The sequence below is a fragment of the Elgaria multicarinata genome, chromosome 1 (assembly GCF_023053635.1).
Source record: "Elgaria multicarinata webbii isolate HBS135686 ecotype San Diego chromosome 1, rElgMul1.1.pri, whole genome shotgun sequence".
Taxonomy (NCBI): Eukaryota; Metazoa; Chordata; class Lepidosauria; order Squamata; family Anguidae; genus Elgaria; species Elgaria multicarinata.
Genome location: NC_086171.1, coordinates 147,833,620 through 147,853,641, shown reverse-complemented (window position 1 = coordinate 147,853,641; position 20,022 = coordinate 147,833,620). Strand labels below are relative to the sequence as shown.

At 42.9% G+C, this 20,022-nt stretch overlaps 1 protein-coding gene across 1 annotated transcript in view; it reads right to left on the bottom strand.

Annotated features, from left to right (window-relative positions):
• Positions 1-1,746: 1,746 nt before the first annotated feature.
• The window catches only part of CC2D1B (coiled-coil and C2 domain containing 1B), a 37,064-nt gene continuing 18,788 nt past the window's right edge, over positions 1,747-20,022 (bottom strand). The window contains exons 16-26 of the mRNA XM_063138818.1: positions 18,184-18,356; positions 16,731-16,856; positions 15,365-15,423; positions 13,680-13,796; positions 13,180-13,253; positions 12,016-12,074; positions 10,343-10,394; positions 7,560-7,659; positions 4,229-4,319; positions 3,382-3,512; positions 1,747-2,746 (exon numbers count right to left, since the gene is read on the bottom strand). Coding sequence (XP_062994888.1) covers positions 3,393-3,512; positions 4,229-4,319; positions 7,560-7,659; positions 10,343-10,394; positions 12,016-12,074; positions 13,180-13,253; positions 13,680-13,796; positions 15,365-15,423; positions 16,731-16,856; positions 18,184-18,356 — 971 coding nt within the window. The 3' untranslated portion in view covers positions 1,747-2,746; positions 3,382-3,392. The remainder of the gene's footprint in view (positions 2,747-3,381; positions 3,513-4,228; positions 4,320-7,559; positions 7,660-10,342; positions 10,395-12,015; positions 12,075-13,179; positions 13,254-13,679; positions 13,797-15,364; positions 15,424-16,730; positions 16,857-18,183; positions 18,357-20,022) is intronic.

The following is a 20,022-nucleotide window of genomic DNA, read 5'->3' as shown; positions in this document are numbered from 1 at the left end:
TGCAGTTTTGTGTGTATAAATAGGATAGTTTTACCTTATTTTTCTTTACTTGTGGAACTGTCCCCCCCCCCAGACTGATTACTTGGCAAACATCTGCCACCATAAACTTTTGTTTCCTTCTCTGTGAATTTTGAAAGAACCTGTCACAGGCATGAGAATTGTTAGCCTTAAAGAGCAGTTACATGGAATTGCTGTTCTCTGTCCAGCTGGTCCTTTTTTCTTTTCTTTTTTAAAGGGAACAACCTTTCTTGATTTTCCTGATTGGTGTGCACTGTACTTACATTATCCCTACCATTAAGCCTGCACTTATCTAACACTTTATAGTAGCAGCACCATGTAAAACTAGCCTGTGAGAACTATAAGAGTTTGGCTGCTGTTGCATGTTTTGCTTTCACTTCAGGCTGGACGGCTTGTGCTCTGCCTCACCTGAGAGACCCTTTGAGAGGAGAGCAGCTTGAACCCTCTTGCTGCAGCATACGAAAGCTGGCAATGAGAGTTAGCAAAGAATATGAACACATTCCTATTACATCTAATTTCTATCCCTGAGAAACTGATAACCAGTGGAAAGAGCTGTCCCAAAAAGTGAGGAGGCGAATATAGGCTTCAACCAGACACAACTGCTGCCATTCAGATTGGCTGCCAGCCTTGTGCAAGGAGATAATGAGCTGAGAAAGCTTGACTTTTAAAATACAGATTTAAAACTGGGGCAAGTATGGGCAAACTTGTAAGCATTCAATAGTAAGGATGGGCAGCAATTGTTACAGGTTGAGAACTGCATTTTTTTAAAAAAGCAAATGTATATAGCAATGACAGCTATGATAATGAACTTTTCTCTGTAGGTAGCAAAGTGTAGTTGAAAATACATAGAGCTCGTTTTTGAGCAAGTTACTACTGCTCGCCCAAGATTAGTAAAAACTTTCCTACTACAACCTATTGCAAACTGCAACAGGACCCTGAGGGAGACAAGGGTGTTAGATCTAGGCCCAAATTAAAGGAGGAAAGTTAATCCAATAAATTCTACTGAATTAATAGATGGCCATGTGGTCTGAATATACTTTTAGGGCATGCTGAGCTTTCTGAAGGTGCTCAATATTCTGCCATGGGAGAAGGGGCAGGGCAGGCATTTACAGGCACCTGTGAAATCCTTTGCAGAACAAGGGCCTTACTCAGTGGTTCTAAGAGACTTATGTTTCCTGTTGTTTTCCTTGCATATAAAGTCAAGTTGTGTTTAAGATTTCCTTCCTCCTGTGACAAGCATTCAAGTTTTCCTGGCAGAATCTCCAAAATCTATTGAAATCCACTACATAGCTGCAGTAGATTCCTAGTTCAAGAGATGGCATCCCAATTTCACCATAGAAGCAGCTTTTTGAGTAACTTAGGACACAATCCTATGCCTGTTTAGACAGAAAAAAGTCCTACAACTCCCAGCATTCCTTCAGCCACCCATGCTGAAAATTGTTGGGCATTTTTCTGTCTAAACATGTGTAGGACTGTGTCTTTAGTCTTGCATTAAAGTTACTGACAGAGGGAGAAGAAACTGAGTTTTTCTTCCTCCTCCCCGCTGCAGAAAATCATTTGTTTGGGTTATGTTTGTGCAAAATGCTATTGACTGACTGGTTTGCTTCAACCATAGCCTTTAAAATGACCTTAAGATTACCATATTGTTAAGAAATGAGTACTTGTTTAAAGAAAATGTACTTTTAAAATTCAGTTAACACTGCAAAAGACTGCATATTATATTTTTATTTTCAACATGTAGTTTTGTATATTAAATTTATTAAAATTAAAAACTGAATACTGTATTGTCTCTATCTGATTAAGACAGAAACAAATGCTGCCTGCATGGCAGACTTAGGTTTATGAAATCACACACATACTGTGAAAATCTTCTGCAACTGCCTCCTGTGAGCTATGAAAACTGGGGTGGGGGGGGGGGAAGCAGGCAATTTTAGACCCCTAGCATTGTGTGTTTTATATTCTTTAAAACAGGCAAGAGTTTCATGTTTTTTTTTCCAGTTGAATTGTTAAGTGACTCAACTTGCTGAAACAAAACCAAAATGCTGTGGTTCTTTAAATCATTCAGCTTTTGTTCTGCCTCAGTTGAAAACAAAACAAAACACAAGGAGAACAAAGGCTGAGTGGGGGGGGGAAGGGCTTAAAAGCAGCTGTTAGCCCCCTCTCATATGGTACAGGCCCCTTTCAAAGACTCATGCCTCATTCTAAATAAGGTTGGGAAAGATGTACTTGTAGTTTAAAGAATTCTATATTGCAGGCAATGTAAAGAAATATACAGGTGGTTAACAGTAATAGCTATGTAACCTAACTCCTTTTGTATGTAAGAATAGAGTTTACTCTGGGGCTGGGAAACTTATTTGCAAATTCATGATGAACTTCCTCTGCTTCAGTACATCTTAGTATACTGCTATGCAGTAAGGCAAAACTTTTTGCCCACTCTGCCAACATATCCTTCCTCTGTATAAGTCAATCAGTTAACAGTTAAGTAACATTCATGTAGTACCAACAACATTAGTCTCACCAAGGCTTAAGACAGGTCAACCTGTCTTTGTGGATCAGTACCATTCATTTCATTCCTAGTAGTAGACTTACAAAGCTTACCAACTCATACTATATGATAGTTATGAAAATAAAGATGTTATGTTCAGTAGTGCATTCATTGAACATCTTTGGTGCTTGCAGAAGCTCTATGTATATAAAGTCCATCCTGCAGCTTTTAGCATTCCTGGATCTGTGGTAATGGGAAGAAAAATGGGCATGGTTTTAGAGGTATAATCGAGGACAGTACAGCAATATGCTACAGATCATAAATGGAAGTCTAGCATCCATTATAGAAAAACGTTTTAGTTTGCTTTCAAACATAAAATTCAAAAGGAAATCTCTAAAAAATACTTTTAGTATGTTTTAAAAGTGAAGTGATTACAAGCATATGTAAACGAGACCGTTTTTTTCTGAATTGTTTGTAAGCCACTCTGGGAACCTTTTTTTGGCGGAGAAGCAGGATAAAATTATTTTAAATAAATCAAATAGTAACAGAGTGAGGTTTTCTTCTTGTGGCTGTAATATAATTCTGTTCCTGAGTAGTAACCCACTTCTCTAGTAAGACTTAAAAATTAAGGCAAGAAACTGGTTTTTAGTCTTGGATATTCTGGTGATAGAAGAAATGTTTTTAAATAATATAATTTAATGATTTATAAAGAGTAAACTAGGACATGAATCTCTACAGAGAGCTTCGGCTATTGGGCGGTATAAAAATGTAATAAATAAATAAATACATATCAAAACACTTGTCATGATAGTGAAAGCTGGGTTGCAGATTAAGATTGTTCACACCAATTAGCAGCCTATCTAGAAAATAGCTCCTACCTTAGGCGGAACTAATGTTCAAGGATTAGCCAGTTTTCTGTAATTGTTTGAAGGTCTTGCCCACTAAGTGGCTCCCTGAGTCTCACTTTTACTTCTAGTTTCCCTCCAGTAGGCTTCCTACTATCCAAAACCTAAACACAAGAGAAGACATGTCAAAAGCTTAACCACAATGACAATAATCCAGAGAAATGTGATTCTGACTCTTTGGACTCTTCTCCAGTGGCAGGCCCCCAAATAGATATTACACATATTACAGTGGGATCTGCAACAAAATGTTGCAGTGTAGAGTACCCCTGTTTAGTGTTCTAGTGAGTGAGCCATGTCCTCCTCTAGGTACTCCATTCTATTTCCCCTCCCATCCAGTTTTTCATTTCCTGGCCCACCTCCCACAAGCTAATTAGCATTTCGTCAGTCCTCATTTGGTTGTTTGGGGGATTTTGTAGCCACCATGGTTAGGAATGGTTCACACACTACGGTACTAAGCCATAATGTTTTGCTCAAAATGCTTAGCCACCATGGTTTAGTATGTTGTCTGAACAGGGTCACTGTAAGAGAAGTGGTGAAGGAGAGAACTATATCAGCCAGCATACAGCTCTTGTGCTTTAAAATCATCCAAACGACCATACAAGCATATTTGGAAAACTTCAGTTACATCTACCCTGCACTTTTATATCAGCATATAGCAGGCACCATGAGAAGGGAAGAAAGTGGCTATGCTAGCAGTGGAACTGTGATAGAGAGAAAATCAGTGCAGCATATTCTATTTCAACACAGACTGTGTATTGTGCAAAAAGAATAAGCAGCAGTTCATTTTACAAAGCTTACTTGAACAAAACAAGTATTGTACCTCGATTATTTCTCTAATTTCACATTCAGACTCCAGTTTGTCCAACTTCAAGTGTGCTGTTCCCACTTGCTTGTCACTCCTGAAAAAGGACCTGGGAAGAGGGGGAACCATCAGGGTATCAACTAGGTTCTTCTCTTAACAATCATGGGGAGAAACAGCAACATCCAAACACATTCAGGATATCAAACTGTGACAAAGATCCTATTTTATTTATTTATTTATTACATTTATATACCGCCCCACAGCCGAAGCTCTCTGGGCGGTTTACAACCATTCATTCATTCATGTGAGATCAAAGATGGATTTATAAAGCCCTTTGATCAACAGAACCACTACAACAAAAATCACACATAGAGGTAAAAAGTACAATTTCGCATCATGTGAACTAAAGAGAAAACTCGGGAGACACGGCATGTATCCCTCTTACGATGCACTTGCCTACTGTCACTCACACACGCCATGATCAGACACATTTTTAAGCTAAGAAATGACGTCAAGGGAATTGCTTATTGCAAAATGTGCTAGCAGAGGTGGGCATGGCATTTCATTACTGTTATAAAAACGCTAAAGACAAGGGCGTAATGGGTTAGTTCGGAAACAATGATAATGCATGATGCACAGAGATCTTTAGGGTCACTGAGACAAAAGTCTACACAAAACAATGCCACTGGGCTTTCTGCAAGATCCATTTTCAAATGAATACATTTGAAATACGTGCCATTTGATATGGGGTATGTTGGCTCACCGCGCCCCTGAAGATCTTTGTCAAAAATGTGTTGGGCCTAACAAACTATTTCCTGTGCACCGCAGAGTTCTTCCCCTCTCTCTCCCTCCCCCCTCCCCGGCCCACCCTTTCCTCCTTCAATATGGGAAGGAGATGCAGCAAGCCTTGGGCTTACACACTGACTTTTTCTTCACATGTGAGGAGATGAGAAGCTTTTATTTCTGGTTTACAGCAAATTGTAAGCTTTGTTCAGGCATTCACCGGAGGGTCAGACCTATGTACAGGACTGCACATGCTTTATCAGGCTTCCTGAACATGGGGAGAGATCATGCCCAGGCAAATTTAAGTAGAACTCCTCTTCCTACCTCTCTGCTCAACACTGGGAAGCTGAGATCTCAGGAGAGGCACAAACAGGATCACAGAGGGCAGGGCCAGCATGCGCATCTCTACCCTGTACCACCCTCAGGCAAAATCACAAACAGGTTTGCCCTCAAAGCATGGTTGGGAACCTGGATAACTGCATTTGGACAGAACAGCACCCAAGAAGTAGAAGCTCTTTGCATCTAGAGGATGGCATCTGCATTCTCATCATGACAAAAGATGCGTTGTCATGTAGATCAGAGTGGAACTCATGAATGGGACTTGCCGTATCTATCTATTCTTCTGCCTAGCAATAGGTCACAAGAGAGCCATGCCTTAATAAATTCCCTCTTAGATTACTGCAACATAATCTTATGTGAGGCTGCCCTTACAAGATGTTTGGAAACTGTAATTTGTGCAAAATAGGGCAGCGAGGTTGCTTTCTGGCTGCATAAATGTAATTGCACTGGCTTCCAGTTTATTTCCGGGTCCAGTTCAAAGTGGAAGTTCAGGGATGCACAAATTGTGGCTCTCCAGATGTTGTGCGACTGGTAATGCTGGGTATGGCTGATGGGGATTGCAGTCCCACAACATCTGGAGGGCCACAAGTTGCGCACCCCTGAACTTACACCATGAACTGAGCCTCTGTTCTTCTCTACAAACCCCTAAAGGGTTTGGGACCAGGATATATGAACTTGCCATAGGTGACTATCTTCTTCAGAGACCCTGCTGGGAATAAAGGACAGGTCCTTTTCTATGGCAGCACCCAACTGTGACATTAGCTGTTTAGTTTCAGTTGGGCTCTCAAAATGTTTCTGTATGGTTCAGCTTTTATTGTTTTTTAAGATGGGGGGAATTCTGTTCTCTGGGATGTGTTATAGCTAGATATGTTCAGTTTGGTTGGTTGTTGTAGGTTTGCTTTAACATTTTGTACACCACTTCGGGGGCCCTGCTGGACAGAAAAGCAATTTATACATATTTCATCTGGTAACCTTGCTTTCAATACATTTTGATCACTAGAAGGTTCGAATACATGCTCACAAAAGACAGGACATACCTAAGGGGATCCAATCCATTCTTTGCCAGTGAAGAGAAGGGAGAGAGGGAGGTGTGTATATGGGCAGACAGGATAGGCAATGAGGACCTTCGTGTTCTGTTTCTTCTATCTTATGCAAGCAAGAGCCCCAGCCCAAAGCTAACATGTACATAACAGATAAGAGTCACCTTTATTACAGGATTTGTCTATATAACCTTAAAGCAAGCATTAAGAAGTGCTCTGTGTTGTAGAATTGTTGCACATCATCCCTTATTTAGCAAGCTCTTTTGCCAAGAGGGGGACCCTTTCAAACTGCTGCTGTAATAATACATAAATTAACATGAAGATCCACATTGCCAATAAGGGTCATGTCCTTACTGTGATTTGACTGTAAGATACATTGACCGTCTGCCACCGAGGTTGGGTTCAGCTTCATCCCTATGGCTGGTTTAGCCCTGTAGTGCATCATAAGGAAGACACACAGGGATTTTTTCCCTGCAACACTCATCCAGTGGCATAGTCCCCTTGGGGCTTACAGGTGTTGGATGCATTGAATCGTTACGTTTGGTAAGAAGGATTCTGTTTTATAATGGAACTAACAAATCACAGGATGACAAAAGTCTTACGGCCCAGGGGGATTGAAACTGGACAATCCTACAATTTACTGAAGTGCCATACTGGCAGCAGGGATTGAAAAGTCCCATGAGCTTTGCCAACTATGGGAATTTCTGCAGAAGTAGCTTTTGCGTCAAACAGCCAACCATCTAGAGCAGGGATAGGCAACCTGGTGCTCTACAGGTGCCTTGGACTACAACTCCCATATGCCCCAGAAAACATGCTCAATGACCAGGGATTATGGGAATTCTAGTCTAAAACATCTGGAGGGAACCAGGTTGCCTCCCCTTGAGCTAGGGAGATCAAGTAATAACAATATTATATCAAGTACTGCAAATACATGAAAGCAGCATCTGCTGTAGACGACAAATCTTTGTTACGGCCCCTTCGACTCAGATTGCCCACCATGGCTTCAGTCCTCTTGTGAAACATTCGAAACAGGCAGATCCATGCAAACAAGTTATTCATAGTTTTTAACTTCCACTAGCTCTCCTAGTGACAGAATGTGGTCTCTCTTCTTCAATCCTCAAGTTTTCCTAAGCGGAAGTCACAAGACCTTGCTTTCAATCAATGCAACACTGGGCATAAACACTTACCCTTTGTGGAAAATTTCAAATTTAATTCCTTTGGCCTGAATTGCTCTTCGGAAGCCTCTGTGATTTCGGTTAATATTCAACTTGAACAGCTGATCATATTCTAGAAATGCAAGGACAGATACGTGAAACACACACAACTGTCGAGAGCACTCAGGACCAATTCAAGATCAAACAGAGCGTGTGTTGGGGATCTTTCAAGCAAGCAGTCTGCTCGTAGGTGTACGTCGTACCGTGTGTCCTGCTTAATGTCACCTCTCATGAAATCAAAACACAATGGCTTTGATCCACATACACACACCATTGCAGGGAAGCGGGGAAAGAAGGATGTGAATGTCTATATGGGGGGACTGGACAGAGAAGAGAAAGTCCAACTATCCAAGAGCAGACCCACCCATAGTTTTCTGCATCCAATCCTATATATCCATTTTTCTAATTCTCCTGGAACATTGCTCACAGCTGCACTCTCCACTCTGAATGACGCTCATGCTTTCACCCATTTTCCTGACCAGTTATTTATTAAATTTTTATACCGCCCAATAGCCAAAGCTCTACCACTGTCAATTTGAACAAAGGGAGAGGTTGGTGGAGAGTGGGGAGCCATGCTTACAGGGCTGTGGAAAATCAGTCTTACGACTTTGTTTCCACTGCATGTCATATTCACTCATCCCTAAACTCTGAGACTCTATGGTACCATCCAGGCTGAAACAAAGCCAAGAAAACCATTTTAATATATGCATTAAGTGAGATCACGGTTCTAACCATATGTTAAAAGCCAAGGTAGAGATTTAACAACAGCTGTTTTGTTTTACAAGCTGTACCTTTTGCATATCTTAAATTGCTCCTAAATGTACAAGAGAAGGACCGGTTTGAGCAGTCAGTTTAGCTTCAGGGTTCTGTAAAATGCTAGGGATTAAGGTTTCTGGTGAAATCCATACACTATGCACTAAAACCCAAGGGTTATTACTTACTCATCCAATTACTAACTCCCAGAAATACTACAAGAAAGGAGGAATCCAGTAGCACAATTCAGAAGCACTGAAAATGGGAGAAAATAGCCAAGGGTGGAGGGGACAATATCTCCCCTTCATGCCATGATCCTCTCAATGTTAAGTGTTGGACTGACACTTCTCAGTGCCCCCCACCTTTCCAATACTTCTGAGGCTCCAGCAGGTCCAGAAAGGGGAGATATTGGCTCTTCCCCTCTTTTCGCAGCCAACAAAAAATAACAAAAAAATTGCAACCTCAATTGTGCAATTTTCTGATGCTGATTTTTATTATCTAACCCCAAACACACATTTTGAGGCTCCAAAAACGCACACCCAGGTAGTGATCGGAGCAGGGAGCTGAAGGCAAGACAGCTTCTACCACAAAGAACACTGAGATCCCGGTTGGAGGACTGAGGGTGAAGGAGGAGAACAAGTCACTGTGTGCCCAACTGTGAACAACCCACACTGCGTAATTTATTCGGAGAGTGGCTTAGCATGATGTATTAATGTGGCCAAGACAGGTTTTGCCCCAAAGTCCCCTGTGATATACATTGGAGCTGGCTTGAGGACTGAGGGGAAGACAGGGGAGAACAAACCACGGCAAGCCAAATAGTCGGGAGCATACTGTGGGTAATTCTGTGCACAAGCAACCCACTGTGGTTTATTTGCAGGGTGGGTTAGTGCGACATGAAAACCCACCCAATGGTTTGGATCCTAGGTTCTTGCTCTAGAACCAAAAGGACCCCTTCCATTCAAGGAACAAAAATCTTGGACCTGACTCAAAGGGATACAGTTGAATCTCTGCAACCCTGTAAGTTACCTTCCTTAGTCAGTTTTTTTTAAAGCACATGTTCTACAATTTACACTATTTCCAAAGAGGTAGCCATGTTAGTCTATTGCAGCAAAAATAATGGAGTCTTGTGGCACATTAAAGACCAGCAAATGTATATGAAATAGCTGTGAAAAAGTAGGGGATAACAGATCCCAGACAAGACCATGGTGAAGGTGGGAACTTTTAAAAAATGATCAGATGCAGGCGCTGTGGTGCAATGAAGAGCAATGTTGGCCTTCTAGGGGGCAGTAGGCAGGGTGGCAAGTCCTTGAGAGAGATCCGGAGATTTGAATCATAGAATCATAGAATAGCAGAGTTGGAAGGGGCCTACAAGGCCATCGAGTCCAACCCCCTGCTCAATGCAGGAATCCACCCTAAAGCATCCCTGACAGATGCTTGTCCAGCTGCCTCTTGAAGGCCTCTAGTGTGGGAGAGCCCACAACCTCCCTAGGTAACTGATTCCACCGTCGCACTGCTCTAACAGTCAGGAAGTTTTTCCTGATGTCCAGCCGGAATCTGGCTTCCTTTAACTTGAGCCCGTTATTCCGTGTCCTGCACTCTGGGAGGATCGAGAAGAGATCCTGGCCCTCCTCTGTGTGACAACCTTTTAAGTATTTGAAGAGTGCTATCATGTCTCCCCTCAATCTTCTCTTCTCCAGGCTAAACATGCCCAGTTCTTTCAGTCTCTCTTCATAGGGCTTTGTTTCTAGACCCCTGATCATCCTGGTTGCCCTCTTCTGAACACGCTCCAGCTTGTCTGCATCCTTCTTGAATTGTGGAGCCCAGAACTGGACACAATACTCTAGATGAGTCCTAGTGGAGTCACCATAGCTCAGTGGTGAAGCACATACTTTCACATCTACAAGGTTCAGCCCTTTGTAATCTCCAGTCTTTCAGCCTAGTTCTGAAATGACAATCCCACAGAAAACCACCAAAAATGTGAAAGGAAACACACACACACACACCTGGACAGTTGTTATTTTTAACCACTGATGTTTTACTTTTCTGCGCTTGCTCCTGTTTTAAGAAAAGCACAAACACATAATTCCTTAAAAGCCATTTAAAAACAGTAACACACCATTAATATTCAGCAAACATTTAGTGTAAGATTTTATCTGCTTTTTGTATGAAGAAATGATCAACACGAATGAATAGAAATGTAATAAATAAATAACAGATAAAGCCATCTCCAGGGGTAAAATCTACATAAGTAACTAAAGATGCAAAAAAGAAGAAGTGTATATTTGAAATAAAACTAAATGCTGTTTGGGAGACGTTAAAAAAAGGTAAGCCAGATTCAGCGAAAGCACCCTCCCTACTTTTGCTTTGCTGCAGAATAAGAGCTGTGATGCACACAATTTCCAGTATTTTATTGTTTGCCTTCCTTCTTCTCAAGAAGGTAGAGAGTATGAACTTTGGAAGCTGCAACAAAAGTGCTCCAAAGAGATAATTTACTAAGCTTTTTGTGACAACCCAATCATAGTATAAAATAAATTAACTTCTAGCCCCAAAACAAAGCAGAAATATCCCTAGGGAGTGAACAAGGACAAAGTGACCCAATTAGTGTAGCCACTTCTCTATGCTCCCATCTCCTTCATTCAGTTCCTCACCCCCTACACACACCTTTTTCTTCTTTTATGTGCTGTTTCTGTTGGCTTGATCTTTGCTCTTCCTTATTTAACTCAGTAACAGCACATAAGGTTCTCTCTCTCTCTCACACTCACACACACACACACACACACACACACACAGAGAGAGAGAGAGAGAGAGAGAGAGAGCGCTTTCCATATATTACAAGGCAGCAAACTCAAGTTTGCATCTGGGTTTATGCGACGGAAGGCCATTGCCCATCCTGGCTCTCTGATGAGTATACGGGCAGGGTCCATGCATTTATCTCCTTCACACATATTTTGGAAGTGTGCACTTAAAATCTTAGGTTTACACCGAAGAAATATTATGTGTGCATTGGCTCTGGAAAAGCTGTAGACACAGGCAGGCTGTTCACAACGGTTGTCAGGATGCAACCAGCTAGAAGACTTTCCAAAATTGGGTAAGGCGTGCTCTCTGAATGCACAGAGAGAAGCAACAAAGTATGAACGTGAGCATCCTTCTATCCCTACCGCTGATGGGCCTGCGCTGGTCATAGATAGTTCTACAACGAGGCGGGGATAGGTGCTAGCAAGCAGGAGGTGTTCAGTCTCCACTGGAGAGCGACCCACTGTCAAGAAAATGAGCTATGCAGAAGTTCATAAATTTCTTGGCTTAGTAAGCTACTTCACTTTAGCCTCATCTGTAATATGGGGATATTATTACTCATCTACTTTACAGAATTGTTAGATAAGGATTACTGAGCACACAAAGTGCTTTGATCTACTCAGAAGCATTGTATAAACAGTCCATATTATAAGCACGCTTCATTAGCTTAAGTTTCTCTCTCCTCACTAGCAAGCCTCACTCTGATTAATTTCATTCAGTGAGGAAGGGGAAGGAAAGGGAACTATAAGGGAAAGCAAAGAAGTATGAAGCAAAATTATTAAAATATAAAATCAGGAACTCAGCATCTTATATTGCCTCTTTGGGATGTCAACAAACAAATACCCCAAAATTATATATATTATAGGCGTTGATGTGTACTCACGGAATTAGGGTAATGAAATTCAAATTTCACAAATGCATCCAAGTCATTTGGTGCCACACCTAGGCAAAGAGAGTACTTCAGTCAAGCAAGCAGTCCCTCTGAGGTCAAAGCACAAGATCCATCAAGGCAGCATTACATGTAACGCTCCTAAACCCTACACAATGCTGGCACTCAAACACGAAGACTGCCAATGATCTCACAGGAAAGAATAAGTAGCAGTCTATATTTAGAGATACTCTTGCTTGTGCCCTAAACAGCTTGGTAAAAACTGTAAGAATCCCCAACTTGTATTGATTGAGCAGAGATCAAGTTTCTAGCTCTCGTGGATGCGGAGAAAACTGCTTAACACCTCAGTGCATACATATGGTGGAAGCAGTAACTATGAGCCCCATTTGTAGTACCAGGGGCTCCAGATGTTCTGTTCAATGCAACTCAGTGCAAGACACCCATTTCAGATCCTCTCTGCAAAATATTCCCATTGCTGTAACCATGAGGAAAGCAACATATGAGTGGGGAACCCACATGATCATTCTATCCCTGTGGAAGGGTCCCTTCTAGGGGTGGGGGGAATAAACATCTGTAAATAGGGATTGCAGAAGTGCAACAGCCATCATAGTTCTTTAATCCTACAACTGTTCCATACACATAGTGAAATTGGAAGCCACCCACCCCAAAAGCAGGAACAGTTTAATATTGAAGTGTCTCCCTTGAGTTTCAATGGCTTGGATCCTGAGTTGCCATTCCGTAAATAGAAAGGCTTCCGCTATTCATGGAAGCGCTTCCAATGCTGTGGAGGCTCCTACTGGTGGGGCAAAGAAACAATTTTCACCAATCCCTCCTTTCGCTTGCAGCTCCTCACGGCCGCCTCCCAGTCACTGAGGGTCCACTATCACTCTAGGGCAGACTTATAGGGCACTTCTCAGGGAAGGGGGAAATCACTGTCACCCACTTTTCACCAAGCCAATGCTCAGTTCTGCTCACATGGACTTCGGACCAAGCCAATGTTCTGTGTGTTTGTATTTGGAATTTGAAAAGCCCATGTCAAGTCAAATGCAAGGTGGATGGAAGGGACCATATAGCTCTTAAATATGCCTCATCCAATCACCATAAAGTCCCACAATCGGAATGATCTTTAGAGACAGTTACATGGCAATTGTTGACTACCTGGTGGAGCTGGTAAATTGATTCCTCTGACAATGATGAGATGCATTTCAGTGCTATTAAGTTCAGAAAAAATCCTAGGAAACAAAGAAAAAGAACCACACGATCACTCCAGCAATCTGTACCAAATGTAGGAAATGTGTAGAAAGAAGTATCATGGAGAAATGCATAGCATGGAAACATCAGAGCATGAGCTAAGTTACAGACATCATGGGCAGGGATGGGAAGAAGAGGAGCACTTGGACTAAATACAGTATTTCCATTTTTGGCGGCAGCCCCATATTTCCTTGCAATGCTGAGTTGTATTCTAAAACACTCACTTTAAGAAAAAGGGAGGTGGAAGACTTCTGCTCTATTAGGAAATTCCAGCTTAGAAGTTTCCAGCATTCTAGGTTGCTTTGGGGTGGGGTGGGGATTTGTAACGCTCACCTCTCTGTGAGAACAAGAGATTTGCAACCCTTCCCATCATGTTTTGCTTAAGATGCGCCCTTGGCTTTTCATACCTAACGATTTTAAAGGTTCTCTCTTCAAAATGATGGCTTGGGGGATCCAGCCCCTGGGCCTGTGCGAGCTGTAAGATGTCCAGATCTTTTTTACAATTCTGAGCCAGTTTTTCAAACCTGAAAAATAACGTAGGAAACACAGCATACAGGAGATGTGAGAACCAGCAGAAGTACATTGCCAGAGCATCCTTTGGTTGCAAAGCCAGTATCGAGGAGCAAGAGAGCCCCAAATTGCTAAATTTGTGAATGGTGACAAAGGTTGGGCCTTACTCAAGACTGGAACAGCTTCATGCCAGAAGTCAGCAGCAGGGATGCAATTAGAAACAGACCCCGATGGTATCAGGCTGGCAGAGCAACAACCCAAAGGGCTTAACCTCCATTAGTGACACCTTTGGGAACCAGATATGCAAATCCAACCAGGGGTCCCCAACTTTTTGGAGCTGGTGAGCATATCTAGAATTCGGGGGGGGGGGGGGGCGGGTGCTCACAAAATATGTGCCATGGGGGGCTGGCCTATTCATAAAATGGTCCAGAGGAGCCAGCCGCTCTATGCCTCGCTTCCCGGTGGAAGGGCACACGGTATCAGCCATCCTTCCAGATCTGGTTCTTGAGGAGGGAGGATTCACCATACCGAATAGGATGGCTGGCCCTGTTGCCATCCCAAAACAAAAAGGGGACTTCCAGACAGAGGGCTCCCATTACTGCCAATCAAAAGACACTAACTGGGTTCCGACAATCAGTGGGGGAACAACCCACCTTGGGTTGTTGCCTGCGACTGGCATTTCCCTATTTACCCATGTTGCGGATTACATGTCCTTTGAGGTGGGCAAGAAGCCACGCAAGAGGGATGGCTTCTTACCCACTCTACAACACATGGCTGGCAGTAGGGGTTGTGGGGTGGGTGAGAAGCCGCCACGCCACACCATGTGCTGGGATCAGAGGAGTGTGGGTAATTCCGGAGATACCGGCACACACAAGGGAAAGGGAGACAACCCAAACTGCGTTGTTTCTCCCACTGATCGTCTGAACACGGCCACTGTGTAGCTACTCAGTCTTTTCCTTCTTAACAGATTTTCTATGGTAAGAAAAAGGATGGGAGGAGTAGGAAAACCCAGGAGGGCTACAAATGGAAGACAACATCTGGACAACACCCCCCCAAGGTAAAATTCCATGAATGAGGAAGTGTCATTGTGTAATAAAAGCCTTGTCTAGAAGCACCTAAAGGACCTCAGAGGCTATTAATTATGGTTTCCTGCCCCAAATACCAGCTATGCTACAGGTTAACCAACAAGATCCAGACTAACGTGCTGAAAGCTAAGAACAGTGGTGAACGAAGTGTGCCTGAACAAATACCTCTAAGTGTCTCAAGCTGAGAGCACCAAGTTACACTTAACAGCTGGGAGAGGGAACCTGTGACGCTCCCAATGTTGTTGAACTCCCAACTCCCATCAGCCCCAGTCAAAATGGCTATTTGCCAGGGACGATGGGATCTGTAGTCTAACATCATCAGAAAGGTCACATGTTCTCCTTTCCAAATTTACAGACTTAGGGGGAAGAAACTACAGAAAGTTAAATTAGACCTGGAGCAAGAAAGCAAAATTCAATCACAGAGTTTCTCCCGAATGAAGTTTCTATTAAGCTCCACATTCTTTTATGCTATAGGTTATCTCGAACTATAAACCTACCGGGATGTTTCAGTTACATTTCCCAGATGCATGAACTGCTTGGAATATTGCACACATTTCTATTAACAGAAAAGAACAAAACGAATGTCAACCACAAATTCCCTTTGAAAATTTCTTAAAGGGAGATGAAGGGAGGCATTGTGTGTTACACAGCACTTTTACAGTTTGTCCACTGGAAGAACTGTACATTTTAAACAGTTAAACACACACACACTAATTAAAAAGAACAGTACTGTGCAGTCACACTTATCCACATAGCCCAAGAGATTTATATAAGCCACAGATTAAGACATGAGAGCAGATTAAGAATTCAGAATTGCTAAATTCTGGAAAAAAGGAAAGAATAGATCATGGGCCTGTGTGCACTTTTGGCAATCTGAGAAATCATCTGGGCACCACCACAAGATGACCACCATGGAGTCACAGGTAATCACAAAGGTCAGGTAACCTGCCCAAAAGACGAAGTACAAGGCAGAGCTGGGCTCTGAGCTGCAACATATAAAAACAGCTTTGAACCCAGTTTTTAGCATCAACAAAAACATATTTCACTTCTTCCCTCTCCCCCACCTCTGCCAGCCAACTCATTCCCACAAGCCCCCACATGCCGACAGCCAGTCATCATCATCCATCCAAGCATGCCTACACACACACCCCTCCTTCCTCATCCTTTCTGCAAGCATAGAATTATAGAATAGTAGAGATGGAAGGGGCTTATAAGGCCATCGAGTCCAACCCCTTGCATGCAAATAAACGTACTTACTCCATCAGGACCCCTCCAAAATCCTCCCCTGCAAACTCTCCCAGTTTGGCGCTATGTGCACAAGCAACAGCAAGCCTCACCCTCACCCCCACCCCCACTCTCCTCTTCCAGTGTGACCGCAAGCAGGAAATCCAACATCTACTTTTAAACTACTGATCCCCATTACAGCCTAACTGGGCATAGGAACTCTTGATGAATTTACGACCCTGGCTTTTAACAACCTGATTTTATACTATGCTTTGCCCCCGGCATGTTTAAACAAACCATAACTTAGGCCAGCCAGAGTTCCACATTTGGATGCAAGTTAGTTTAAAAATGGAAAAAGATGCATTTATTTAACTAAAATTCTTTCTGGGCTGCTATTAAGGGTGGAACCTTTTCCTCCTCACCACTGCACCAGAGGAAGAGAAAACAGAAGGGAGCACCTGACCGCCAAGGTTTGCAGCTAAATCATTGTTTAGCGTTATGTGCAAAATAAGCCAGTGTGAAGTACACAGGGACTCCTACGTCTGCTACAGGATTCTTGGTTAAAGAAACAGGAAAGAGTCTCTCTCTTGCTTGCTCTCTCTCTCTCTCACACACACACACAAACACACCTCTACCTACCTCATGCTGGTCTCTCAGTAGCTTGATGAGCTGTGTGTAAACCTCTTCTGCTTTCTGAGAGAGTCTGACATCCTCATGATGTATGAAGATAAAGTCACCCTCGTCATCTGTAGGAGGTGAAGGCAGCTGTACAGCAATACACAAAACATGTCAAAGTTTCCCCGGAGAGAAAATGGTAACTGAGAATAGAAAAGAGGCCAGCATCAACAGAGTGAGACCCACTCAGAGCAGATCAAAGCGGGCAGGGGAGGAAACAAGCAAAGGGCAACAAGCAAAGCTTCTTCACCCGGGATTCATACAGGGCTGACATTTGGTGTCAATAAGCTCATTTTCTGGGGCCTCTAAATCATAGCAAGGAGAAAGTCAACTTTACATGCAACTGCCTGGAACGCCCAACACCGCCGTGATCCACCTATATGAAAACGGAGGTAGCTGTCTAGTGACGAAGTTTGTTACTACGAACAGTCATTGTGAATTTTATCCTATAACTTGTTTCAATGGCACATATCCAAAGGAAAACATTTTCCTTAGGCTGAATTCACAGCACTCATGTTGGATTTCATTTTAGTCCCACTCTGTCCCAGTAGTTTGAGCTAGGTGGAAACAAATGCTAGAATGCTGGACTTGGGAGTGAAAAGCACAGGGTCAAGTAGTCATTCAGGTTTCAAGCCCACAGGGTTACTTTCTCCCAATACAATCTACCACTTAGATTGGTGGTGTGACAAAAAAGTGGCTCTGAGTTCCTCAGGGCAAGGGAGGCTTATGCATTTAGCCAATAATTCATCTACATGTGTGTGCCTTCTGCTCCCAGAATTGCAGGCCCCTTTTTTAAGCCCCAGCAACCTGCAACCTCTGCCTGCTAAAATAATCCTGAATTTGGGCACAGTTGAATTTGGGCACCAATGACTGTGTGCCCATAAGCAAGGCAGGGTAAGAAGTGGCTGTGTTCTGGGATAGTCAAGCAGACAGGTTCAGGAATTAGCTGAAGAAATATTAAAGCATTGAGCAGGGGGTTGGACTCGATGGCCTTACAGGCCCCTTCCAACTCTACTGTTCTATGATTCTATAAACATATCTAAAGTGATTGGGATATTCTGAACAGATCTAGCATTTCAAAAGATAAATAAAAAAAAAGAAAAGGCTCCTATAACATAAGGAGCAAAAGTAGGATAACTTCCAGAAAGATAAATAGTACAAGACTGTCATCTGGATCAACCAAGGAAAAGGATGTCTCTTTAATGTAGAACAAGATGTTTTAGGGTTTTCTGTAAACCCCCCAGAGAGCCCTGGCTATGGGAGCGGTATATAAGTGCAATCAATCAATCAATCAATAAGATGTTTTGAGATAAATCCACAAAGGGTGTGTTTAACAGCAACAAAGGGCATCAGGTGATATAAGGCAGCATGGATGGTGCCTCCTCCACAAAATACCAGTTAGGGTCTCTCTGCTAACCTTGGAAATGTCGACTGACTTGCCATTTTTTGCCAGCTCAATCTTTGGGTCCAAGCTCTTAGCTGTTCTCAAGTACACCTTTGCTCGTTCAAGATCATTTTTCTTCTTTGCCTGGACTGCAGCCTTTAAGTACTGTTTCTTTCTACTCTCCAGAAATTCAAGTTGCTCTGTAGCTGCAAAGAAACAAAACTATTTAACTTACTAAACAAACAACACCTTTCAGACTGTCATGTGGCCCAACAGGGGACTTCTGGTTATAAGAACAGAGGTTAAAGCCAAAGAGATGTTGTCAGATGGCGCACTATACATCTAGCATATCATTTTTATGCTGATGGAAGATGATGAGTAGGACCGGGAGAGGTTCACAAGGACCCATAGGGTTTCAAAACCAACCATGAATCATGGCATACTCAAATCACATTGGAGATGATATAAGACCTTTGAAATAGGACCATCATGTCTGTACAGTGCCCAGCACACACCATTAATCCTAAAGCAATGTGACTGAGTAGCATCAGGAGAAGGACTTGACAGGGTGGAGATAAAGCCAAGTCTAGTTTTCACTGGGATGTACTGGTGCATGTTTACACATTCCCTTTCTTTGGAGAAGAGCTCTTTCCATAGCTATTAGCCACAATGCCTACTTGGGACCTCCAGGTTCAAAGGCAGGATACCACTTGCTGGGGAGCAACAGGGAGAGGGCTGTTGCCTTCACACCCTGGCTCTGGGCTTCCTTGAAGCATCTGGCTGGCAAATCATTGGACTAGCTGGACCTTTGCTCTAAACCAGCAGGGTTTTTGTAATGGCCAGCGATAGCCATTATTTGGGATCAGGAAAGAAACCATGTCTGGATCAGATTTGCCAGTGACCACCCTGTTCCAATTTTAACTCCCCTACAATGTAGAGCTTGGTGTGTTTGAGAGACTCCTCTTGCACAATTTGCTTCTTAAGCACTATACTGCAGTGCTTGTGGCACCTGAGAGCTGGATTACATCAGCTGATCTGGTGGGAAGATCCTGCCTTATGACAGAAAGTTCAGCAAGATGACCCCTTGTTCCCCTTTTCACTTCTCGGCTGTTGCTGTTTTTAAAAGAGAGAGATCAAAGCCCTTCATAAAGTTTTGCATCAAGCTAATTTGAGGAGATGGAAAAGCCAATTCCTCATATTTTTACATGCTAGCAAAGAAGGAAAGAGTGCACTCTCATTTTCTGTTTTCCGTATTCCCACTCTGCACACAAAGACAAGCCACTCCACATACAACACTGTAGCAATGGTATAAGCAAACACACGAATGATTATGGGAGAGCTCTTGTCATCACAGGGATGTACAGAATATGCTCTTAACAGCACAGAGAGAAAAGTGCAACACTGATGCCTACTTTCCATCCTCACAGCAAGGCTGGCAGAACTCTGCCACTGTGTGCAATGTGCCTAGTCATCCAAATCGAAATCAATTAGATAAGCCTACGCACCAGGCTTTGGCTCAGCTGGAATAGCTGAACTGTATTTGTCCCAAACTTTGTTTGGGACAAGGTGCGGGCGGGTGGGGGAAGAGACATGGAAAATGGAAAATTATCAGGGAGGCAAGATCTTACACTAAACCCTTAATACATCTTTAGGGTCTCATGTCCAGCAGACATGCACCAGCTCTTACAAGCTCTGAAAAGCAGAAAAAGAGAGCTAGCCTAAAGGCAGTCATGTTTTTTTTCCCAAACGGAAGATTGCCATCAGAGTTCATGCACTTACTACAGTGCAAAGATGGAACTTCTCTCTGTGGAACACTGTTAGTGTGTGTGAATGAACTTCTCAGGAGGCAGACAAAATGCTACTTAATCTTGG